A 27,149-nucleotide genomic window follows, 5' to 3' on the forward strand; every position below is an offset into this window, starting at 1 on the left:
GTCTAGGCCAAGCTGTGCTTAGCCCTAAGAGATTGGTTTTCTCTACCCTTTCATAGAAATAATGCATTTCTTTTGTACTTTCTAATTTTGTCTTGAGGGAAAAGAAGGTAGGTGTGAAGTGGTGATTATTTGTGACTAAGATTGATTTTTAATTCAGTAGCTGCATAAACACACACACACACACACACACACACTCCCAAAAGTAAACAATATCACAGTTATCTTCAAATGTTAGGCTTCTGTTGAAACTGATTTAGCCAATGATTACAGAATAAATTACACACCTCTCTGTTATCTTTCTCAAAACCCTTGGTGTCTTAGACAAGAGTAATCTCTAGCCCAGAGAAATGTAGTAAAGAACCAATGGGGCTTTAAACAAGAATGAATGCCCCCCCCCCCATACACAAAAAAAGAGAGTCTTTCTTCCCTCAGGAGTAACCAAATTCAAAACTGACCACTTCTCTTCATAGCCCTGAAAAGATGGCCTGATTCTCACATTACAGCTGGACAAAGCCCCGAGTAACTCAGTCTCTCTGTTATCTAGCCAGTTCATGCCATTTCTGGGTCCTGTGGCTTTGCTGGTGGGGAGAGGGGGGAGAACGCCATCTGAATGAATGAATCCCTAACAGTGCTCTGGATAGAAAAGTTAGAGCTAGGCCTGGTTATTTAGCTCCAGTAACAATGGTTTCCACTCCAGTTTCAATTAAACCTACTACACACCACAACAACATCTGGAGATCAGGCACACTCAAAAGTTATTGTCCTTTTGGAAGTCAGTCTATGTAAAAAAAGAAAAAATCCCTTCATTGCTTTTTGTGTAGTGTGTTTTACTCTTTCATCTATAAATGCTTTTGTATTCTAGATTCTCAGTGATGAGCAACATAGAAGCAATAACCAGGAGAAGAAATACTGTAAGAAACACAACCGGAAACAGGAAGCCTAGGAAAGCATTAAGCACCATAATTTTTCTAAAGGACCAGACAATAAGTATTTTAGGCTTTGTGGTCCACGTGATCGCTATCAGAACTACTCAACTCTACTACTGGTGCACGAAAGCAGCCACAGATAACTCATAAATTAAAGTGGTGTGTTCCAATAAAACTTTATTTACAAAAACGGATAGGGCAAGGAGCAGCCTGACACTTGTGTTCCAACCCCTGGCTCTGCATCCAAGAAGTCCTTAATGTACACTTCAAGAAAAAAAATAGTGGTAGTGGTTATAAAAATAGTCACTGCTATTTATTTAAAGTACACTAGGAAACCAAATGCAATCATAAGGAAATTATACAATTCCTTCAAGCTTATTACAGTGGAATTTGTAACATTTGCTATCAAGCCATATAAATTTAACAGTGTCACCCAACTGTTCCAAGGTCAAAGGTCTCTTAGTTGCTAGATTCATGGACCTTCACAAACTCTTTAAAGCATAGAAGAGTAAAAAGACTGGTGACATATGTTGATAATATTGAATAATGCATTTAAAGAACAACCCTATAGCATAGGTACTAATAGTATCCCCATTTTTCAGATTAAACAATTGAGGCCTGGGTTAAAGAGCTTGCTCAAAGTCATACAACCAGCAAGTGACAGGGACAGGATTTGTCTCCGTCTTCCTGGTGTCAAAGCTCTTGGCAATAGTGTCCTCTGATCCTCCTTCCTTCTTGATGTTTGAAACTGGAACCATTCCCCTTTACTAAGTGAATAACTACCCTAATGTCTCTCTCTCTCTCCTCATTCTATGCTTCCTTCTCTGTATGATCCTGGCCAGTCTCCTTTGCAGATTTCTCCTTCTGGACCATCCTTTAAAATATGGATATTGTTTAGCTTTCAGATTCTCCTCTCCCTCTCTACTCTCTTCCTCATCTCTTTGATCTATTCTCAGGGCTTTGAAGTCCTGACGGCCTCAGGGGTTCCCAAGTCTCTATCTGTGGCCTAACCCTCTTCATTAAGCTTCAGAACCAACTGACTTTTAATTTTTTTCTCCAATTGCAGTACATTTTGGGTGTGTTTTGCTTCCTTGTCTTCTAATTCACTAATTCGGTCCTCCACTTCTCCTAGTCTACTGTTGATACTTTCAATGGAGTTTTTCGTTGCAGCTATATCACTCTTCATTTCTTCTTGGGTCTTACTTAGGTTGTTGGTTTTTTCATCTGTTTCTTCTAGCTTCTTCCATATGTTATCGATTTTTTCATCTGTTTCTTCTTGCTTCTTGCAGAGGTTGTCGATTTTTTCCTCCATCCGGTTTATGCACTCTAGGATCCTTATTCTGAATTCTTTATCTGTCATGTTGCATGCCTCTGTATTACTTAGCTGCTTTTCTGGAGAGTCCTCCTTCTCTTTCCTTTGGGGGTTTCTTTGTCTACCCATGTTTGATCTCACTGACATATCTAGACGTTGAGTTGTTCAGTGGTTGCTCCCTTGGTGGCAGTGACTCCTTGGTCTGTGGTTGCTCTTCAGGCAGTTGCGGTAGCAGCTGCTCTTCAGTTGACAGCAGCTCCTCTGGTGGGTGCTGTTCACAGCTGTAGTGGCTCTTCTGGCTGGTGGGGCGAGGTTTCACGTACAGCTGCTGTTCCTCAGCAGAGGATGTGGTGCTCAGGAGGTTGCTGTTGCTTGGATCTGCTGCGTTGATTTAAAGGCACAAAATACAACACAACAAGGCACCACGTACCAGGCACTATACACAAATATATTCACGATATTAATAACCCCAATTAAAGGTGACCACCTGAATTAAGAGAATTAGGGGATAAGGAAGAAGGAAGAGAAAAAGATAAAAGAGAAAAAGGAAAAGAAAAGTAGGGACCAAAAAAAGGGAGTGCAGAAATGAAATTGGGAAAAAGGAAGGGGGAAAATAAAAGCAAGAAAAGAAAAGAAAGAAAAAAAAAGAGCGAAAAGAGAGAATGAAGTGGAAGAGGGAAGAGACTTTTTATATGAGGAGAATACTCCTATAGAACAGCCATTAATCCCAACAAATTCCAGCAACAGCTCCCTGGATATGAATGCAAACTAGAAACAACCAATAATATAACGATGAAAATAGAATGGTGAACACTAATCCCAAAATAAAATAAAGAAAAAATAAAATGGCACTTTAAAAAATGGTAAAATGGTAGCAGTAATAATACTGGTTAAAAATAAGAAGGTAGTAATTAAAAGGGTAAAATCAGGTGATGGAAAAAGAAGAAAAGAAAGAAAAGAAAAAAAAAGAACAGAAAAAAAATGAAAAAAAATTGGTTTCTTAGTTAAAAAGTGAAAAAAGAAAAAAAAATTGCAGTAGTGAAGGTCCTTCGTTTCTTCTATTCTTCAGTGTGGCTCGCCTTAGACCTTCCAGGTATTCAGGAGAGTGTTGAGTTTCCCTGCGATATACTGTTCCTCTGTGTTGTAAACCACAGTCCTTATTTTAAAGCATGCCGCATTTATTTCCCAGACTGCCTTATTTTGTGTTTAGCAAAGAGTCAGTTTGTGGGTCAGCCTCTGGGTGGCAGTGTTCTGGGGTTGGCCTCTGAGGCTATAGGGCCTCTCTGTCCAGTGGAAGTTCACTGCCCAGAGCTGACTGCGTAATAGTTAGTTACAGGCGCTATGTTGTTGCTGGGATTGAAAATCCCCCTATAGGCCAGACCCTGTTAACTCCCAGGGACTGATCAGGTTATCTTAATCCTTGATCTCGTACAGGGTGGAGTCTGGGTGTGGCTGTGCTCCTTGCCTGGGGGCTGGGGGGAGGAGACTCACTCTCAGGAGCGGGTGGCTGCCCCAGTCCTGGGCTCAGGGGTGTCTCAGCACTCAATTCACTACCACCTCTCCCGGCTCCCCCTCTTTCCCCAGTCTCTCCCCAGATTCCACTCCTCCGCACACTCTCCCTCTCTTCAGCACAGGTGAGTGTCTGTATCCGAAATGTCCCATGAACAGGATTCAGTGAAAACAAACAAACAAATGCCGGCCGCAGAAATGGGGAAGGCTTGGTTTCTGTAAGCTTCTTCTCTTACCGGGACTGCATGGTCAGGTCAGCTCTTCAGGCTGCCCCCTTTAGGCTCAGTCCTCCGTGATCACAGAACCCAGCTCTCAATTTCCCTGGCGGCGCCAGGAATCCCGCGGTTCTCCTTTCCCCCGTCAGGGGCTGTGCCTGTCCCAAGGGACGCGGCTGTCTGCCACGCGGTCTCCCTCCGACTCTCTGGGCTCAGAGGTCTGGCAAACTTTCCTGCCCAAATCCCTGTTTTTTTTTTTACCTTTCCAGGGGAGTTCTGCTCTTCCTGGCTGCAAACCCTCTCACCAGCTGAGCAATTTCGCCAATTCGGTGTGAGTGTTACTAGCTTCAGCTGCTCGCTCCATTTGCTCCGGGACACGACCTGGGACACGTCTGCCTATATCGCCGCCATCTTCCAGAACCAACTGAACATCACCACCTCAGCATCTCACAGGCAGCCCAAACTCACTATGTCCAAAACTCACCACCTCTCCCCCAAATCCACTCTCCTTTACAATTTATCTGGTAAGTGGTTCCATTTGCACTTGGAGCCCAAAGTGGCCACGTAAGAAGTTCAAACACCCTGCTGGACAGGCCGTGTGGAAAGACCCTGAAACCACATACGCAGGGAACCTCCCCCTCCCCCCACCACATCCCACTGTCCAGCCCAGGGGTGGGCAAACTTTTTGACTCGAGGGCCACAATGGGTTCTTAAACTGGACCGGAGGGCCGGAACAAAAGCATGGATGGAGTGTTTGTGTGAACTAACACATGTTAACACTGTTGCTGGTGAAGGAGCAGAGGGGAGAGCAAGCGAACCCTCCGCTCTTTTAGAACAGCCAAACGGGCCGGATCCGGCCCGCGGGCCGTAGTTTGCCCACGGCTGGTCCAGCCCCATCAAGGCACCTGGCATATGAAGACATGTTGGTCTGTGGCCATACCACCCTGAACGTGCCAGATCTTGTCTGAAGATGTGTGAGACCCCCAGATCAGGCCAGCCACCAACTGAATGTTACTAAGGGAGCCCCATCAACACCATGTGGAGCAGAATAATCACCGAGCTGAGCCCTGCTCAAACTCCAGACTCACAAAATCCTGAGATACAATAACATTGTGTTGTTTTGAGCCACTGAGTTTTGGGGATACTTGTTACACAGCAAGAGATACCTAGAACTCCCACTCCTTGATATGAACTGAACGTTTGTGATTTCCCCCAAAATTCACATATAAAAGCCCAAACCCCCAGTGTGATAATATTTAGAGGTGGGGTGGGGGGGTCCTTGGGAGGTGATTAGATTTAAAAGAAGTCCTTAGGGTGAGGATTAGTGCCCTTTAAGAAAGAGGGAGGGAAACCAGAGTATAAGCACTTGCTTCCTGCCCCAGCACCTCACTCCCAATGACTTGTGAGGACACAGGGAGAAGGCAGCCATCTGCAAGCCAGAAAGAGAGTCCTTACCAGGATACAAATCTGTCTGCACTTAGATCTTGGACTTCCCAGCCTCTAGAAATGTGAGGAAATAAATGTCCTTTTAAGCTACCCAGTCTATGGTGTTTTCTCTTAGCAGCCCAAGCTAAGATGCTCATTATTAACCTCCATGCAGCTAACACACAATTACAACTGAACCTTTGGAAGATCTGCTGGAGCATGGGTGAAAAGAAATAGAAGTGTGCTTCAGATTGGCACTTCCTAATGTACACTGTTTTTATTCCTCAAAGGTATACATCCTTGTCGCATTCTAGTCTTTTTTCCAGCTCGACTTAAAAATTGTATTTAAAGCTATTTTAAAACTTCCAGGCCTGCTAGCCTCTGGTCAGCTCTGATGTTCTTGCCCGCTGGACTTTTGCCTCTGGCAAGTGCTTCTCTCACTAATGATGACATTTAACCCTTATCTCCCTAATTAATTTCTGTCTTCATCTAAACCAATGGTTCTCAACCTTCCTAATGCCACGACCCTTTAATATAGTTCCTCATGTTGTGGTGACCCCCAATTTCATTGTTACAAATTGAACATAATTAAAGCATAGTGATTAATCACAAAAACAATATGTAATTATATATGTGTTTTCCAATGGTCTTAGGCGACCCCTGTGAAAGGGTCGTTTGACCCTCAAAAGGGTCGTGACCCACAGGTTGAGAACCGCTGATAAACCAACCCCAGAAGGTTCTCACCAAGAAGGGAAACCATCCTGCCTTGGGTATCCTCTTTTTCCCTAACTCAGAGATAAAATGGTGTTTTCCCAGCCCCACTTATTCTTATGCCTGTCTTTTGGCCCAAATAAGATAACCAGTTCACATGTTTGCTCCTCCAACCACTAAGATTATGACATCCCAGTGAGCTAAGGGACTCCAGACTGCAACCTGTCCGTATCAGGCATCCCATCCTTTCCAAGCGAGGGAATGGAGTATAGACAGAGTCCGTTATGAGCAGCCATTTTAGTTTAGCACCAGATTCTGCTTTCTGCTGAAGGAATACGACAATTTCCCCAAATCTGGCAGTGCTCATAGCCTGGGCCACAACTGAAACACTAGACAGTGTATCCAACTTTCAAGCTACTGTGATAGCGCTTTGTTCCTTGTAACTTGAGTGCCCAAAGTCCTTTCGCACAAAGCTAACTTACTAGTCCATACCCCTCCCCAAACAGGTTTCTAAGCTGTCTTGATTTTTTAATACCTCCTGAAACTTAAAAACAAAAGAGGACTCGCTAAGCAGACAAATTCATGACCAGCGACTTGAGGCAGCAGTCCAACCCTTTTCAGAGCAGGGCTGCCCTAAATCTTAGGCACCACTCTCACTCCTAGTTACAAGCGTCTGTGAAGCAATTGTTCCTGGGAGCAGAGAGCAGCCTTTCGATGGCAGGAGCAGCTGGTGGGAAATAATGCTGTCTGGCTTCTTGGCACCATGCCCAGAGTGAAACCTCAAATCACTGGGCCTGTTTTTATTCCATTCCATGTCTTTCCCAAAGGTGCCTCTAGGAAAAGCAAACTGCTCTAACACAAAAAAGGTCTTCTCCCATTAGAAAGAAAACTCACCGATAGGCTTCCTAGTCCTTTTCTGGCTGCAACACAAAAACCTCAGGGTCAGCTCTACTGGGGGAGGGAGTTGCAGGGTTCAGCATGTGCTTGCATCCATGGTTTCCCAGGTCATGCTATCAGAAAGCATGCCCTAACAACACAGGGTGCTTGAGGAGATTGTCCAAGAAGTGTGGATTTCCAAAGTGAATTTGTCATCTTTAGTGACACTGATGTAAGTGGGTTAAACAGATGTTTAAAAATGGGAAAGCTAAAATCAAAAGCACTGGGTCCAATCTGCCTGTAGACTGTAACCAACTACCTACAACCAAGACAGTCCTCCTCTGGCTGAACTGAGGGTGGGATCCTCAGTTCTAAGGCACTGCGGGCGACTTCCAGCCGAGTATGGGGGGAAAAGGAAAGGGTGAACGAACAAGAAGAAAAAGAAATTCAGAGCAAGGGCCATAGAAACTTGGAATTATGAAATCCAACTATTTCAAAACTTCAACTTTCTAAACAGAAGTTATTCAAACACCTGAGCAAGGTGATGGAAAAAATTTGCTACATCTAAGAAGAAAATACCTGGACTTAAGCCAAGTACTAACTTTTTCTTCTGGAATTATTTCTTCCAAGACTTCTAAACTTAGAGTCCCAGCTTTCTCGATAGTAAAATGAAGAGAATACCAGCCCTCATCGTCTGCAACTAAGAGGATATGAGTTCTTCAGAAGACAAATGTGATGGAAACTCAAGGGGATTTTTATTGACCAGTATTCAATCTGCCCCTCCCTACCTCAAATTTAAAAAATGGAAATTCTGTGCCCTTACCATTAAAAGAGAAAAAGATAGTCATCGTTTACTGACCCAGTCCTCACCCCTCTCAGAACATATGGTGCATGAGACATCTTGTCAAACATATGGTGTTCCAAATGTGAGAGTGCTAAATATTGAATATTCCACAATGGTTTTCCATAAGCCAAGTTGTGAAGGCTTGTAGGCAAACCACCAACTCCCACAGCAGAGGTAAGTTCCACTTCAGCTTTTCTAACTAATCAGATTTTCTCTGTTGACTAGTTTTCTATCCAAATAATTCATTGGTTTTTATTTCTCATTGAGAAGAAGTACATGAACTGCTAAAAAGAAAAATGCTGGTCAATCAATTTCTGCTTAAAACTCTCATATCAGAGTGTCTATTCCTTTGAGTTCATTTTTCTAATGAGCCAAGGGTCACTTTCCCTCATCTCTCCCAAAGATCATAATAATGGCCATCCTGCCTTTAAGTGAAGTTATTAGCATTTCTAGGTTTTAACTTGCTAATCATGGCCTTATTTCTTCATGCAATTGCCTCACCCAGCCAATACATAGCAATAATAGTAATTAATAAAAATAAATACCATGTACTCAGGATTTACTATTTATTAAGCATTTGTATAACTTTTCTCTAACTCCCATATCAACCCTACATGTAGGTATTGTTATCTGTTTTAACAATCAGGACAGAGAGGCTCAGTCACTTGATCAACATCACACAGCTTATTAACCAGCAGAGATGTGATTTAATTCATATCTTTCTGAGTGCAAAGTCTATGCATTTTCGTGCAGCAACTGTTCAGAAACCTATGTGGAATCTATGCTCATATTGTAGCTTCAAAATCAAAAGGCTATATAATAGTTGTGTGATTCGGGGGGGAAACAGAACGATTCAGACAGCCCCCTAAGCAACTGAATGGCTACATCAGATTAATACAGTTTGTTTTGGGGGTCATGATCCACATTTTTTCCACTAATCTACTACCCATTTCTGAACACTAAAAAATAAACTAAACCAAGTCAAAATATAAAGAACAATGAAGCACATCAACCTAAAGACTTCTTTTTTAACTTAAAAAAATAATTTCAGACTGATGGAAAACTTGCAAAGATGGTATAAGTATAACCTTCACCCATCCTCCCCAATGTTAGCATCTTATATAACCACAGTGCAATAGTCAAAATTTAAAAACTAATGCTAACACAATACTATTAAGTAACATGAAGACTTAAACCAATTTTCCCACTACTGACACCTCTCTCTGCTCCAGAATCCAATCCTGGACCCGACCTTGCCTTAGAGTTTCCCAGTCTTTCCTTGCCTTTCATGACCTGAACACTTTTGAAGAATATTGGTAAGTCACATTGGAGACTGTCTCTCACTTCAGTTTGTCTGATGTTTTCTCAGAGTTTGAATGAGGTTATGCACTCTTGGGAAGAACATTGTAGAGACTGTGCCCTTCCCAGTGCATGATATCAGGAGTAGGTGCTGTTGGTACATCTTTTTACTGCAGATGTTAGCCTTGCCGGCTTGGTTAAAATGTTGTCTGCCAGGTTTCTCCATTGTAGAGTTATCTTTTTCCCCTTGTTTTTAACAAATATGAGGGGAGGCAGATTCTTTGAAACAAGTTTCTCCTCAAGCTTTTGTCCACTAATTTTAGCTTTCAACCACAGACCTTGCCCACAATTATTATTGTGGTGTTCTACCATCAGTTTCCAATTTCTATCATTCCTTGTACATTTATTAATTGGAATTCTTCTGTAAGGATGAGCTGCCCCTTCTCCCTCTTTTTATTTATTTGGTTATTTTGTTTATATCATTATGGACTCGTGGATCTTTGTTTTATTCCAGGGATTATAATTCCACACTATTGTTATTTATTTTTGCTGCTCCTATTGTTCCAGGTTGGGCCACTGAAGTTCTTTCAGGTTGGCTCTGTGCCTTTCCTAGGGCCCTACCTTTTAGTTTTATGAGCACGTCCTTACTTTCTGGCAGCACAAGATGCTTCAGAGTCATCTTGTGATTTCCCTATGCCAGGCCTAGATTCAGCCATTTCTGCAAGGAGCCCTAGTTACTTTTATCGGAGAATGTATTAGAAGCCAAGATCTAGGGGCTAGGTGTGCTCATTGCTACTGTGATGTCACTGTTTTTAGGCCATCTCGGTGGACAGGACCTATAAATAGATGGATGTGTACTAGCCCACATATATATACACTTATATTTATTTCTATATCTACCTATGTATGTTTTTTAAAAAATCATGAGTTCATATTGATATCTCTAACTCCAATTCTAAATACTTCTCTTATGTTTTATTCCCTATCTCCCCAATGAGAGAGTGAAGAGAAATGAAAAGGGCTAATGCATTTAAGTCATTTCCAGCTATTGTCTAGGACTCTAGGCAATGGGTCAGCAAACTATGGCCAAACACCTATTTTTTGTAAAACACTTTTACTGGGGAAAAAAGGGTTTTTTTTGGAACACAGCCACATCCATTACTTTGGATATTATCTATGGCTGCTTTCCATAATTGAAAGAATAATTGAGTAATAACAACAGACGCTGTGTAGGTCACAAAACTGAAAATATTTTCAATATGGGCCTTTACAGAAAAAGGTTACAGATCCCTGATCTAGACTGTGTTTCAAATTTTCATGTGAGAGATGAAATGGAAAGAATATGGGTTAAAATCCCATCCTTCCTCCAACAATTACTAGCTATGGGGCCTTCGGCAAGCCACTGACCCCTTCTGTACCTCAGTTTCTCTCTTCCTTGCAGTGTTTTAGGGGAGACTAGAGACCATGTGAGTAAAATTTCTGACACATTATAGATGTTCAACTAATGGTAGTTAGAATGACTTTTATAGGTTGGCTGTTTATAATTTAAAATGGAATTTTGCACACACACATACCCAAACTATTTTCAGTGGTGGTTAGATGATTAATATAGTGCACAGAATCTGTTTGGCTTATAGGGATTAGAGTTTAAACCAGCCGTGGGCAAACTACGGCCCGCAGGCCGGATCCGGCCCATTTGAAATGAATAAAACAACAACAAAAAAAGACCGTACCCTTTTATGTAATGATGTTTACTTTGAATTTATATTAGTTCACACAAACACTCCATCCATGCTTTTTTTCTGGCCCTCCGGTCCAGTTTAAGAACCCACTGTGGCCCTCGAGTCAAAAAGTTTGCCCAACCCTGGTTTAAACCATAACCCTTAACTCAAATACTCCATCACTTACTAGCTGTGAGACCTTGGATGAGTAACAATGTCTTTGAGCCTGTTTCTCCATATAAGGATAATATCTTCATAATAGGCCATTAGAAGTTATGTCTATATGTCTTTATGCCATTGTCCCCAACACTAAAAGACGACCAAAGCTGGGATGGCGGGATCAAAAGTAGCCTCAGGATGTATTAGAATACCTGTTCCTGGCCCTTGACTCAGGATTCTGATTTGGGAGAGCTAGAATAGGGTCCACATTAAGCATGTTCACAAGCACCTAAGGGGATTTTGTTGCAGGGCCAGGTCTGAGAACCACTGTTAATCCGTAGTAAATGCCACACAAATCCTCTCTGTGATCTCATGTCAGCCCTACATCCTCATCAGTGTCCTCCTGCCTTCCTCTCACTCAGGTAAATGCTAGGCCCATTAAAGGGCTCCTGCAAGTGCTGCAGGAAAGCAAAACCTCCTTCTTCTGAGCCACGACACTGTATCCCTTTATAGGAGATTAGGTCCTACTGGACTCCAAGAGCCTAGTAAGATTCTCCATGTTTCAGAAGAAAATCTAGTCTATCCCTCAAACATCCTCGTCCCTCATTGCTTCTCATTGCATTAGGTCAGTCAACACAAAATCAAGGACCAGGAAGATGGCCAGGGACACTGGTAAGAAGGAAAGAAAATTTAAGAAGTCTGAGGGGCCCTGTCCTCCTATCCCTGACCACCCCCAGCTGAGCCTTTCCCAGATTGCCCTGCTTGGCAGTGTGACAGGGTAACAAGCAGATACAGAGCCTCCTAGCCATATCTTGGATCCACAGCAGCGGTGTGGAAGGGGAATCCCCAGGTAGTGGGAGCTGAGGTGGAGATTCCTGGGGCCTTTGGATGTGAGAAGCATACATCACTGTGACTGACACATCCCACGCCTGAACACAATTAGGCTGGTGCGTTACTCCAAAGACAAGACTCCCCTGCCCATTCTTAAGCATCAACAGAAGCCAGAAAGAACAGGTGTGTCCAAGAGGAAGAATATGAAGGCTGTCAAATATAGTGGGTCCCAAGGAGCAGCTTTCAAAGTATCTTAACCCTTCATCTGCCAAAGCTTTTTAAACTGAGGGGGCATAAAATTAAAGTGTACATTTCAGTGGCATTTCATATATTCACCATGTTGTATAGCCACCACCTATCAAGTTCCAAATGTTTTCATTATCCCAAAAGAAAACCTTGTACCCATTATGCAGTCTCCCGTGTACCAGTAGCTTTTTGTAGTGAGATGTTTTGAAGGGCATAGGAACATTTTGTCTTTAAACAGGAGGGAGCAACTCCTGAAAAGGCCTAAGTAGGTGTTCTCTTCTCTTGCCCCACCCAGTCCAGTGGGAACAATGCCAGTCAGTCTCAGTCTCTCTCTCTCTCTCTCTCTCTCTCTCTCTCATACACACACACACACACACACACACACACACACCAGACTGGTCAGTTTCATGTGGTCAACCATCTGCAACCATGAGAACAAGAATGCATCACAATTGTTCTGAGAGGAAACTCTTTAGCACCCCACAGCCTGAGTGACTCCCCTAAATGTGTCCTGACAGAGGTCAGCTCTTACCCGCTGCTTCTCTGGGTCCACGTAACGAATGCCGAAGTAGTCCTTCTCCAGCAAGCTGTAGTAGTTGCAGATGTGGTCAATAAGAAACTGCCCTTTGGTCTCCCTCTGCAAAGGAAACACATTGACGTTTTAGCCAGAGCTCACCTTGTGCATCCATGCTAACATGTGCCAATCCACCCCGATAGGTCTGTGCTTAGAGAATGGATCCATTCACTCTAGTTCCTGCAGCTGAGGCTTCCAAACTTGACCTAAAATCTGCAGTGAGAAATACATTACACACACAAAACCAAAGGAACACCATGAGCCATTACACACAAACACACCTCAAAGGAACACCATACATGCAGAGCACTCTAATTTGTTCTATCTTATTAAATTATATGCCATTTAATTTTCTCTAATGCTATTTATGATTCATAACACTGATTTCACAACTCAATACCTAGTGGAAATGCACAGTTTGCAAATCCACACATGATGCACCTGACTGCTCCAACTGCTCTGTGGGTATTCATTCCTCCACTATCCTGTGGGAAAGGTCTCCATTTCACATCTGAAGAAAGGGAGGCACAGACAGGCTCGGCGGCTTGCTCAAAGTCACACAACATCTTATAGAGGAAGGCAGGATTTGCTCCAGAACACCAAACTGTAGAGCCTGGGCTCCTACTGTGCCATTTCCTCTCCCCGGAGCATTGGTGAGTCTCCTGAGACTCTGCTAGAAGGCAGGATCTGCATGGCAGAGAAACGCAATGAATGGCATCGGACAGAACACGCCTCACAGCCATCTTATCACATCCATAAATCAACACAGAATGCACTATGGGAGCCGGCGGGGAGCTCAGGACTGGGGTTCAAACAAGCCCGGGTGACCTTGGCAAACTCTTTAGCAGTAAAATAAGTTGGTTGGACCAGATGATTTCTAAGTTGGTTAGATTGTTTTTCCTTCTAGAATCCTATGAGTGAGAACTGTGTCAGCCAGCCAAACCTGATTAAGATAAGTACCATGACAACAAAACCTTTTTAACAGCAAAGACTCTGCCAAGCCCTCATCAGGATATTTGATAAGATAAATTTCTGCTTCAATCAAAGTTGCTGACAGACCCGTGGAATGTTTGGGGGATGGAATGTGACCTATAAGAATAAATGAAGAAACATTAAGCGAGCCTCTCCTCCAAATCCACTAAAAGTAATTTTGGAAGATCAGTGTGGTCCGTGTTACATGGTTATCTTTTCATTAGAAAGTAGTACCATCAGCTTGGGCAAGGGATGAAAAAGCCACCTGCTGGCCTTAGATGCACAACACTGAATGAGAGACTGGGGCTTTTAAGCCCAGATGGTGAAATGAAACCTCAATTTTCCTGAAATCACTTTGAGTTTAATTTCGAATGAACCTTGAGCCTTTACTTCCTTTCTGAGAGAACCCATTTGATGTAGCCCCAAAGTAACAACACGTCAAAAGGAAATTTGCTTTTTAGATTTCTGTAATTGTTTTTAAGCCAGGAGGCCCAAATGACCAAATATAATGACAGCGAAAGCCAATGCCCAGAATATAACAAATGGATTTAGTCCCTTTCACAGATTTATTCTGTAACCCATCCATTTTAAAGAGGCTGCTGCAGGATTAAATCACTGGGCACAACACGAGCTCATCATTTCATAATGGGTTGTCAAAAGCTTTCTGCAGCATTGACTATGGTGAACTACCCCCACTATATGCGAGACCACAAGGTCTGTGGGTCAAGGCAATGCCATGCAGTGAGGTGGGATTAAGGAGACCTTGAATTTGCATGACAGCTACTACTAGCATTCTGCCCTGAGGATGTATTGCAAAGCACCACAAAGATCTTTTTTAATAATTAAACACAACAACCAATACACACTCTCTGGCAATATCCCCTTAAACTACCTAAGACCCTTGAGAGAAGGAGATGCCACTGCAGACAACATGGTGACTGCAGGGTGCAAGTGTGGCTGAAGCAGGGATCATGCCTTCCACAAAGCAAGTGAGGCCAGTTCCCACTCCCAGGTGGGTTCCAGGCCCATTCCTCAAAGCACCTCCCGCAGACCAGCAAGCCCCAGAGCAGCGGCTCAGCATCCCCTGGAGGGACCTTGTTAGAAGCAGAATCTCAGGCACTGCCCCAGACCTACCGAACCTAACCTGCATTTTAGTAAGATCCTCCGATTAGTCACACGCTCATCCAAGTTTAAGCAGCACTGGTGTAGGAGAAGACCCGTGACCTTGGAGAAGTGCAAAAATTGTGCCTGTCTCCAGAAGTCACTAGGGAAACAAAAGCCATTTTTCCCTTTGAGTTTTGAGTTGAAGTATAGTCTTTCCCCACCTTGAGAACACAAACTGCCCCTGCATCCACAAGCTGCCAGCCAGCCTCGTCATCCTGAGACGCTTCGTGTCTCTGCTCCAAGCCAAGGCACCAGCTCACAGACTCACATTCCATTCTGTTCTGTCCCACTCCTGCCTCAAAATCCGGACCATGTTCTTAAGCCATTTAACTCCTTACTGTTGGCATTTCTGTGCACTAAACCCAGGTCTTGCACTAAACAAAAGGCCACCCGGGCCCAACCCGAGGGTTCGTTGTGCTCACTCAGGGCCAGGTGTGTGAAGGTCAGAAGTCCAGCTGCCAGCCCCCGGCCCCCCCCCCCCGCCACCTCACTGCAGGGGAGGGGCTTGGAGGAGAACACTGGTTCTGCCCCCACCTCCTACCCCTTGACCACTAGTGAACTGACCCAAACCCTCCACTTGCTTCTTCCTGAGGTTTCTAGGGTGGTGGCCATTGTCTACCACCCTGTTCTGGTACTTAAGCCAGTGCCTGGCACACTGAATGTCCCCGAATGAATTAATGCAGCACTGCTTTCTCTCATGGAAAACCTGGGGTCTGGGACCTAACAGGGTGCCTCAGGCAAGACAGTCAAGTCCTTGTATTGGAGGTTCCTCAAACATAGTGGAATTAGCCAACTTTCACCGAAATCCTGCAAGATCTATGGGGAGAAATGGTAATCAAAGATTTCAAGTACAGGGACTTCTTTTTTATGTCAACATTCTGTTGATTCTCTCACAAGATAGCAGTTTCAACAGCAACTAAATAGGGAAAAGGAATCAAGCAGCTACTATAAATTCTTTAGAGCTGTTACCTAAGTTGTGTTTTATTAATCATCATATTTCATAGACATGAGAAACAGTAGGACATAAGTATGTGAGCAGGGCCTCAGAAGGATGTTATGATCCATGCCTCAGGAAAGTGCCTCAGGCATAGGCTTTTGATGCTGTCTCTAAATGAAGCTATCCAGTCTCAGAAATGTACTGACAGGGTTGATAAAAACGGTCTGTTCACCACCCACACTTAAACTTGTGTCCCTACACTGGTCCCCCACCACCTGTAGCGCACTATGACCATAAAGTCTGCAGGAGCTCCGTCCCAGCTCCCTGTCCCCTGGAGTGTGAACCCCACTGCCCACCATATTCCCACCTACCATCTTCCACGTCCTCCATTTCCCACTCCTCCATAACCCCTGGAGGATTCTGAGTTTTCAACTTTGAGCTGAGACAAGCTAGTGGCTTTCAAAACGGTTCCTTGAGTTTGAAGTGCTTGGGAGCATCATCACAGCCAGGAGACACCCTCAGTGGACACAGCTTTGAGTTGCTCTGTAAGGCTGTGCAGCCACTGAGTCCTATGACCTGTGGGAGGCAAGAGGGCCTGACACAGGCCAGACTTTAGGGAGGATCACTAGGATGAGGGGAACAGGCAATAGTCAGAAATCAGGAGCACAGACCCGGGATGCTGAGAATAGTTCATCCTGGGGTTGACACTGTGCCCCTAGGAACCCTCTTGACAAACAGAAGTGGGACTGCCAGACCTCTTTCTGAAAATAAAGGTTCCTGCTCAAAGGGCCCCATTGCCCAACACCTGTGCCCACAGGAGTTCTCTTGAGAAGCAGCGGTCTCCATGGACGCACATGTAATTCATACATTTCTGGTATGAGTTAAGGGCCTCAATCCATTGACCTTCATGGGCAAAAGCACAAGAAATGGTAATGAGAAACTGGTGAGCGAAATGGTTCAGCTTCTATTGTGAGGGACAAGTATTTGTTAATTTAAGAAAGATTGTGTCTTGGTTGAACAGCATAAAAATGCTCTGTTTAATCTCTGCTTAAAAAATTCAAATATAGGTTTTAATTCATACATTTTGTTATGGTAGGCACCACAGCCTTAAACAAAACAAAGCATTTCTTGAGAAAAAAATAGCTTTTATAATTGGATTTTAAATAGCATGCGATATCCTGCTTTGTTAAATTGTTCCTTCCCACTGCAGACGGTAACTGGTATTTGAGTTTGGCTGTGACATAAATTCAGAAAGTTGCATCCTTATAAAATAGAGAGGAAAGAAATAATACTAAAGCTGTTTAAATGTGGAGAAATGTAAAGAAAACAAGAATACAGGGATCCCTTGTGGTTGAGTCTACAGTGGAATCACACAGAAATTAAATGTTGCTTTGATTTGTTTCCTTCAAATATTTTCAGACATCAAAGATAAAACCAAGACTTAGAGAAGCTCAAGTGCCTATTACTGAATACCCATCTGTTATGTAGCAATAATCAGCAAAGTGTGGCTAAGATAATTGAAAATAGAGGCTAGATTGATTAAAGGCATTTTTGTGCACAATAAATATTAAGTTGGGGGAAAGGGAAGGGTATGGTTATAACTATGACTTTAAAACCAAAAAATAAAAAACAACTATCAAAGATAGACACTCATTGGAAAAAAACACAAGACAGTTGCCTGAAAGTGAGGATCTGGCTACAAAATAAAGGCAAGACACAAGTGGCTGCCTAGCCCAGCCATTCCCTTTGGTAGAGAGTCAAAACCCAAATGCCCATCTCAAGTCCATGGCAGCCCCTACACGCCCTGAGAAGACAGAAAAACACTGTCATCCTCATAGCAAGAAGCTTTCAGTATCAAGGAGAAGGTTAAAGGGCCCTGAGGAAGAAAAACTAAGAAACTGTGAGTCCCTGAGAAGGTGAAGCAGCCGGAGCGCATTGGCCACTCCATCGCCTGGGTCCTGAATGGGGTCTTCTTAAGGAGAGTCACAGTTAAAGAAGGAGGCAGGGTGGCTTGGTGTAGGTAACGTCTCTTCTTCTTTTTTTGGGGGGGGTCATCTTTGTTGTTGAAAGTATTACAGATGTCTGCCTTTTCCCCCCATTGTCCCCTTCTAGCCCCCCTTACCCCTCCTACCCCAGGCCTTCACCACACTATTGTCTGTGTCCATAGGTTATGCCTATGTACAAGTTCTTTGGTTAATCTCTTCCCACCCACTCTTTGTTTTTCTTCTGGGTGTTTTCCACCTCCAGGACCCCTCCTTGTTCCGTGGCTTTCTTCTAAAAAATGCCCATGTGTCTGTGCTTAGGCACAGGGTGTTTCTCCCCTGGCGGGCACCCTGGTGCTTGGAGAATCATGTGTGCTGTGTCAGCTCATCTTAGTTTCTGCCACTGCTCAGTGCTCAACAGGTTCTTCCTTCCCCATCTTTTTCTTCTTCCTGTTTCAGGCTCTATTACCATGGCCATGCCCAACTCTTGAAGGCACTGGCTTCTGAGTAATTTTGAAGTTTTAAAATTTCAACAAAGTGGTGTTTGTGTTTTATCTCAAGCTAAGGAAACCAATTATGCATCGAACCCATTCATAGTCCTATCTGTGGAGACCCTTGGGCAGAGGAGTCCCATGATGTCTACATATCCCACATTGGAGGCAAAAGCAGTTCTGAGAATTATCTGAGAATCATCGTACAAGGCAGCTCTTGGCCCACCTGAGATGGGGAGATAAAGTAGCCAAAATAAGAGTTGTTGAATGATTTATAAAGAAATTCCGGCCGGTGTGGCTCAGAAGTTGAGCATCAACCTATGAACCAGGAGGTCTCTGTTCAATTCCCAGTCAGGGCACATGTCCAGGTTATGGGCTTGGCCCCCAGTAGGGGCTGTGCAGGAGGCAACTGATCAATGATTCTCTCTCATTATTGATGTTTCTATCTCTCTCCCCCTCTCCCTTCTTCTGAAATCAATAAAAAAAACTGTAATTAAAAAATTTTTTTAAAAAATTTTAAGAAATTCAAAACCACTTACACAACTAGGCTTTGCTCAGGCAGGGGGAGGGGGAAAACCTTCATCCTGACCATTAAAAAGAAACTAAAGGATAAAGAGATAAATTTAAGAGAAGATTGTACACCTGTAGCCCTAATGTATCCATGGGAGTCCACGTGACTCAGTCTTTGCATACCTCGGACACATTTAGACAGGAGAAGGTCAATATTAAAAGTACTCAAAAAGAATTTCAATTCTTCATTATTAGTTTTCAAGGAAAAATTAAAGAGAACCCAAGGTTTAACCCACAACAACATTTCCCTAAAGCCCTTTAGCTTCTCCAAATGTCCTAGTAATCTCCAGGTACTGTGAAACTCGCCCCAAATTCCCTCCCCAACACCAAACCCACAAGTCTTTATCTTTTATCTCCCCATCCCCTTCCTCTCCCCTATTAATATATAGGTTTATCTCTGATAAAGGTTTAATCTCCAACATTTTCAGGGAACTCATACAACTTAACAAAAGGAAGATAAACAATCCAATCAAAAAATGGGCAACGGACCTAAATAGACACTTTTTGAAAGAGGACATACATAAGGCTGAGAGACATATGAAAACATGCTCAAAGTCACTAATCATCCGAGAGATGCAAATCAAAACGACAATGAGGTACCACCTCGCATCTGTCAGAATGGCTATCATCAATAAATCTACAAATTACAAATGCTGACGAGGATGTGGAGAAAAAGGAACCCTCATTCACTGCTGGTGGGAATGCAAACTGGTGCAGCCACTGTGGAGAACAGTATGGATTTTCCTCAAAAAACTAAAAATGGAACTTTCATTTGACCCAGTGATCCCACTTCTAGGAATATATCCCAAAAAACCAGAAACACCAGTCAGAAAGGATATATGCACCCATATGTTCATAGCAGCACAATTTACCATAGCTAAGATTTGGAAACAACCATCAGCAGATGAGTGGATTAAAAAACAGTGGTACATCTACACAATGGAATACTAGGCTGCTATAAAAAGGAAGGAACTCCTACCATTTGCAACAGCATGGATGGAGCTGGAGAGCATTATGCTGAGTGAAATAAGTCAGTCAGAGAAAGATAAATATCACATGCTCTCCTCATTTGTGGATTATAATGAACAACATAAACTGATGAACAAAAACAGATGTAGAGACAGAGAAGCATCAATCAGATGCTCAAAACTCAGAGGGAAGGTAGGGGAGGGTGAGAGTGAGGGGGAGAGATCAACCAAAGGACTTGTATGCATGCATATAAGCATAAGCAATGGATGTGGACAACAGGGGGTGAGGGTGAGGGCAGGATTGGGGGGATGAGGGGACATTGGGGGGATAAGGACACATTCGTAATATCTTAATCAATAAAGGGGGAAAAATTAGGTTGATAGGCTCGTTTACAGCAAGAAACAATCTTTGCAAGATAGATGAGGAAGAAACTAAGGAGGGCCAAGGCAGAAGGGTGGCTTGAACATGCAGTTTTCAAGAACTGCAGAAGGAATGCAGTTCTAAAGGGCACTTTGCAACCGCCCAATGCATGTCACTATCATATTCGGTGTAGCTTGCCCAAGAAGCATTCTAACAAAGTTGAGAAGATTGGGAATGGAGCGGGCTGGGCAGGGAAAGAGGAAACCCCACTAGACAATAGGTGAGTCCAGAATGTCTTCCACTCCTTTGCACGTACATTTCTAGACCTGGCTACCTCGCAAGAAGTTAAAATCCAGTGTGGTGAGTAATATGACAAAGTCACAAGCACAACAGGAATAGCAGCTACAAATTACTGTCAACTATAAACGAGGGCCAGTGAGAACAGCTGAACAGAGACTGTCACTCACTCCTCCCCACAACCCTAGCACCAGCCTTATTTGGGTGATGACTTTCTAGAAATGCATGACTTCCACCCACCTCCATTCCTAATGCTTCCAAGCTGCATATTTCTCTCCCAAACTCAACTCCTCCTTCTGGCAAAGGACCAAGCCAGCGTGGTCCATAATTTCTACTCTGTGAGGGCATGATGCTTCACTTCAATAGTGTCATTCTAGAAAATTCTCATATCAGTAGTCAAGCGATTAGTTGGCCTATAACCCACACAGTCCCTGAAACAGCTCTCTATGTGTTTGAGGGATTCCTGCACACACATGCACACGCACACACAAATTATATATCAAATATCTGAAGACTTAAGGGTGTAGGCTGGGTTCCCCGACTATCACACTCCCCCTTTTCTTCGAGTGATTAGGCACAGAGGAGGAAAAACATCTTGTTAAATTTACATTTCTTCTGACTACACAGCAACCCAAGCCAAGAGTGTGTGTGTTTTTTTAATGGATCTAAAAATAGACAGAGATTGATATGAATTTTAATGGCTACTGTTAGCTATTATGAAGTAGCTTTTGACTTCAACTCTCCTCTCCCTTTGTTTTTCTTTGACTCTCTGCAGCAGATAACAGCTTCCTGAAGGAAGGAAAATATCAGATGCAATATACCAGCTCTTTACACCCAAAGAACATTTTGGTCCATTGTTTAGTAATGCACAACACAACCTAATGCTAACATATAAACCCATAAGAATGCACAGAAACTGCTCAAAAACAAGTATAACAATGAGAACCTCTTCAGGATTTCACTCTTTAAAAAGCATGCAAAAGATATTCAAGACAACATAAAATTTAAAAAGTGATAAGGTGGAATAAAAGATTCTGGTAAAATTCCTACTTTTACACATGTGCATATTTATATTCATGCATTCAAAGTATATATATTTTAATAGCTGATTCTAGTACATTTTGAAAATGAAATGTATTTTAATAAACACTGCCTGTATAATTATTTAAAGTGTGTATATATTTTTGGGACACCCTGTATATATATTTAGACACAAAGAATAAAGGCTAAAAGGCTACATGTTGATGCTGGAATCTGTGAGAGATTTAATAACTGAAATTATTTTTAGTTTTTCTTTGTGCCTATTTGCATTTTCTAGCTTATTTCAACTAGCATAATAATCTCCAGGTCCATCCATACAAAAGGTTAAGATTTTCTTTTTTAAGGCTGCATAGTATTCCATTGTGTAAATGTACCACAGCTACTCCATTCCATTGGGCACCCATTTATTAAGCTCCTAATTGCTCTCTGTGTCTCTGCCTTGTCCCCAAACTTCTGCCCTCCCCCAAACTTCTGCCCTCCCCCAAGGGGAAAATAAACACTCCTTCAGTTGAGGAAATCTCTACCAGCTTTTTCTCATGTTGGGACAAGAACTTTTGTAAGAGAATGTGACCCCTCAAAGTGGCACAACACATTCTTGCAACCACCCAAGTTTCTCAGTAATAGCCAGCATTATATGTATTAGCTCATTCCATCTTCACAGTCACTTTGGTGGGTGCCACTGTTATTATCCCCCTATACAGATGGGGAAACAGAGGCTCAAACAAAAAATAGGAGCTGAACCCAAGACTCGAACTCTCTTCTATGCCCAACAATTCTGCTCTTTCCACCAAGTTACAGATCCTCAAACATTAGGTGTAGAGAACACTTGTTTTTCAGTAAGCTCTCTGTTACCCAACCAACCAGTCTCCTTGAGTGTTCAGTGGACTAAGTGTGAAAGTGATGGACAGATACCCACTCCTCCGTTTTCTACTGACATCCTTCCCTCTCAGTATATGAGAACCCTCCAAATCTTGTTCACACCACACTGGGGAAAGAATTGTCCTTGTGTCTTACTGATTTTCCACCAGAATCTTTCCTTTCACAAATGGAAGGACCAGGAAACCATAAATTCTCTTTCTGAAAAGAACAGATGTGCTCCCTTCTACCTAAGACAGAATAATGAGGCCAGTCCAACCCAGAAGGGTGAGTTGCTTAGTAACTGGAATTACATATCCTATGCCTCAGAGGCAAATGGTGCATTTGCTGACCCTCCTAGTGTTTCAGAACATGATTCTTAGTGACACAGCTCCTCCCTAGAATGCCTCAGAAACATTTGGGGCAAAAGTGAAAAATCCTTATCTTCTCACCTTCCCCCAGGGATATAACATCACCTGCCCATTAGAGACCTGGCTAATTAAACAGTCAATTCCCATCTGTGTCTAAGGCTTCAGGTCATTCCTCTCCCAGGCTTTTGACAAAGTCATTTTTGAGTAGGTAAGATGAGGCTAACTATAATAATTTCAGGTTCAACTTTTTAATGCTAGCCTGTTCACCCTGTGACAATGTATTAACCCTCACCTGGAACTGACTTCTTGTAATATTTTAGTGTGTGGAGTAGTGTCTACTGATGCAGAGAGGAAATGGCTAGAGAAAAAGGAAGTTTCTATTTACAGAGGCCTGCTATGTGCATGCTAGGTGCTTCACCTACAGTACCCCAGAGGAGGTTAGAATGAGGCTGGAGCAGAGTGAGCAAAAGGGGCAGAAGTAGATGAGGTCAGAGAAGTGAGGTAGCCAGATCCTATAGGACCAAGGAGAAGATAGGCCACAATCCCCACCAAATGATTCAACTCCCAACTCTAACAATGACTTGAGGAAGGCAAAGAGGGAGAGAGGGAGGGAGGGAGGGAGGGAGATCCTCAAAAGTACAGGCCACTACTCTGCCAGATATCCTTTTATAAAACCAGGTTGCCTTTTTGTCTAGGTGAGTGGAGAGGTGGGGGTTGGGGGGACCATAAACCTGAATTTCTTAATTTAATATCTTAGATAAGAAGTATGCAGTTTTAGACACAACTCTTTCACTAAAACTATTACACATTATTTCATCTCATCAAAGAGTGGTAAATATTAATATGCAATTTTTTACCTCATTCATTTATCCATGTCAAATTTTGAATCTATATGTAGAAACCTTCTATGAGTCAAGCTATCCATTCACACTTTATTTCAGGTTATTCACGATTCTTCAGAATTTGCACCATTTCTGGAATCAGTATATGTACAGAAATGAAGTTTTTATCAGATAATCCTCAACACATCAAGCAGGACTATTCCAGCTGCTTTGTCTTTAAGTAAATACTATTGGTATACTTATCCTATATCAGTGGTCAGCAAACTCATTAGTCAACAGAGCCAAATATCAACGGTACAACAATTGAAATTTCTTTTGAGAGCCAAATTTTTTAAACTTAAACTATATAGGTAGGTACATTGTTATTAACTTAATTAGGGTACTCCTAAGGCTTAGGAAGAGCCACACTCAAGGGGCCAAAGAGCCGCATGTGGCTTGCGAGCCGCAGTTTGCCAACCACGGTCCTATATAATAAAAGCCCAGCAACCCAAACAGTAGAATGACCAGAACGACCAGAGAGCAGAATGACCGCGCCCCCTCGCCCAGGCCAGCCCCGCCCCCCAATGGGGACCCCCACCTTGATCAGGGGCATGGCTGGCCTGCAAATCATCCTCGGCCCCTAGCCCCAGCCAGCCCAGTCCCCCAGTGGAGACCCCTACTCCAATGCGGGGCCCCCATCAGGGCAGGCCAGCCGGCCCCGACCTGTGCAGCAGGACTCTATCCTATATAATAAAAGATTAATATGCAAATTGACCCTAATGGCAGAACGACCAGAACAACCACTGAGCCAGTCACTACGAGGCGCACTGACCACCTCTTGGTCCCTTTCCCCAGCCAGCAGGCTCTGATTGCCTGATGACAAATGGGGAACCGGCGGGTGGGTGCAGGGGATGTGGGTGGCGCCAGGCCAAGGCCTCCACCCCGCCGGTTGCCCCAAACACAGAGGGCGACCTGCAGTGGGGTCGGGGCCGGTGAACAGGCAGAACAGCCAACCTCTCAGTCTCTTCCCCTAGCCATCAGGCAGTGATCACCCAATGGCAAAAGGGAACTGGGGGTGGGTGGCGGCAGGGGGTGGGGGTGGCGGCAGGGGGTGTGGCTGGCTGCAGGCAGCAGGGAAGATGTCCCTGATCACAGGCCAGGCCTAGGGACCGTCTCCACGCACAAATTTCATGTGCTGGGCCTCTAGTATAAAATAAAGTACACAAACCACAAGTACACAGACAACTCTATGAATTTTTACAAAGTGAACAAATCTATATAACCACCATCCAGATCAAGCAGTAAAATATTTCTCACTCTTCAAAAGCTCCTTCATATCCTTCAGTCATTACCTCCCCGCAAAGTATCCCCTACTCATTTCTATCATGACTTTTGCCTGTTCCTGAACTTTAAGTGAATTGATTTCTATGGTACTGTTTGCTTTAGTTCACCATAATTTGATATTTGTACATGTTGTTGTGTGAAGTCATCCATTCCATTGTATAAATATACAATTCATTAATCTATTCTACTATGGATGGATATTTGGGTAGTTTCCAGTTATTGGTTATTAGAAACAAAGCTGCTATGAACATAACTGTACAAATCTTTGATGAACATATATAACCATTTCTATTGGGTGTATACCTAGGAGCAGAATTGCAAAGACATACAGTATATGTCTGCTTATCTTTAACAGATACTGCCAGAGAGCTTTCTAAAGTGGTTTTATTGATATACTCTCCACTGGCAGTGCACGACAGTTTTTTTTTAACATGCTTAATATACCCTCTAGATACATATCTTAGAACTATTAAGTCAAACAGAAAGACAACCTTCTCCATACCAGTGTATCCATTACTGACCGGAGAGTAATCTTTGTGAGCAGCTCAATAGGTTGCCAAGATGATGTCCTGAACATATTTCAATCTCAAAATATGGTCCAAATAAAATCTTTGCCATTAACAAGTAGCCTTCAATATTTAATGAGATACAAGTAACTCCACCCAGCAAGTCAATTCATTCAGCTATGTACAGCTATATTTTGAAATTAACTGATCCAGTTGAGCGTACCAAAGTATAAATCCATCTTTTGAATTGGCCAAGTGGTAAAAACTCTTAAAATTATGGATCCCCCAAAGTCATTTTTATCTTACTTTATGAAATCTGGAGAACCATCCATCTATTTTTTCCAGTTGCCAGAGCAGAAGGTCATCTCAGTGGAGAATGTTGGCCCTACAGTTGCTGGCATCCATGCACAAAAATTAAGTGTGCTGGCCACTGAGGGGCAGAAATACAAGGACACGCCAGGCACTTAAATGTTCACAACAGCATGTTAGCTCTGCCATCTACACATCTGTGGCTAGACACAGCACATGGATCCTACTGCAATCAACAATACAGCTAAAAGTTGAACTCATAGGAAGACAGTAGAATGATGGTTACCAGGGGGGAGATTAGGGAAAATGGGTAGGTGTAGGTCAAAGGGTACAAACTTTCAATAATACTATGACCAAGTTTTGGAGGCCTAATGTATAGTGTAGTGACTATAGCTAATACTACACTATATACTTGAACTTTTCTAAGAGAGTGTATCTTATGTGTTTTCACCACACGCACACAATACTATGTGAAGTGGTAGATAGGTTAATTAGCTTGATTGTGGTAATCATTTACAAAATATATATCAAAACATCACATTGTACACCTTAAATATATGCAACTTTTACGTGTTAACTGTATTTTAATAAAACTGGAGAAAATTAGATAAAGTAAAATAAACAATAAAGCTTTTTGGTACTTCAGGCAATCACCCAACAAAGAATCCAACTCTGAAAATATCTGTGATCTGCCCTCCGCTGAAAGCCTGCTTCAAACTCATGATATTTAACAAAACCATACTATTGCCTGATCTTTAGCTTCATTGGGTTCTCCCAGTGTACTCATCTAGATTAGGGATTTTCAACTGGTGTGCCGCAAGAACTTTTAAAACACAAAATACCTGACTATTTAGTCAGGGTACTGACCTCTTTTCCCTTAGATTGTCAAATTTTAAAAATGACAATGGACTGGCCAGTGTAGCTCAGTGGTTGAATGTCAACCCATGAACCAGGAGATCACTGTTCGATTCCCAGTCAGGGCATATGCCTGGGTTGCAGGTTCGATCCCGAGTGTGGGGTGTGCAGGAGGCAGCCAACCAGTGATTCTCTCTCATCATTGATGCTTCTATTTCTCCCTCTCCCTTCCTCTCTCTAAAAAAAGTCAATTAAAAAAACTTTTTGAAAACATTTTTTTAAAAAATGATACTGAAAACAGCCAGCACAATAGTCATCTGGAGTGAATGAATCAAAATTATTCCTTCCCTTTTTGTCAGGTTGGCAAAAGACATTTTTTGGTGTGCCACAGAATTTTAGTAATTAATTTATGTGTGCTATGAGATTTTTAAAAAGTTGAAAAGAACATCGGGGAGAACCAAGATGGCGGCATAGGTTAACGCCGGAGTTTGCTGCTTTGAACAACTACTTCAAAAGTGAAACCAAAAAACGGAAGGGACATCACCCAGAACCACAGGAACGCTGGCTGAGTGGAAGTCCTACAACTAGGAGGAAAGAGAAACGCATACGGACACTCAGAGGAGGCCCAGTGCTGAAGTCAAATTCTGAGGTGCGGAG

At 42.9% G+C, this 27,149-nt stretch overlaps 1 protein-coding gene across 2 annotated transcripts in view; it reads right to left on the bottom strand.

Moving 5' to 3' along the window:
• FRMD3 (FERM domain containing 3) overlaps nt 1-27,149 on the bottom strand; it is a 240,329-nt gene that overhangs the window by 100,989 nt on the left and 112,191 nt on the right. For both annotated transcript variants that reach the window (XM_059657012.1, XM_059657011.1), the window contains exon 2: nt 12,607-12,711. In XM_059657012.1, the coding sequence (XP_059512995.1) occupies nt 12,607-12,711 (105 nt within the window). The remainder of the gene's footprint in view (nt 1-12,606; nt 12,712-27,149) is intronic.

This window comes from Myotis daubentonii, chromosome 11, assembly GCF_963259705.1.
Source record: "Myotis daubentonii chromosome 11, mMyoDau2.1, whole genome shotgun sequence".
NCBI lineage: Eukaryota > Metazoa > Chordata > Mammalia > Chiroptera > Vespertilionidae > Myotis > Myotis daubentonii.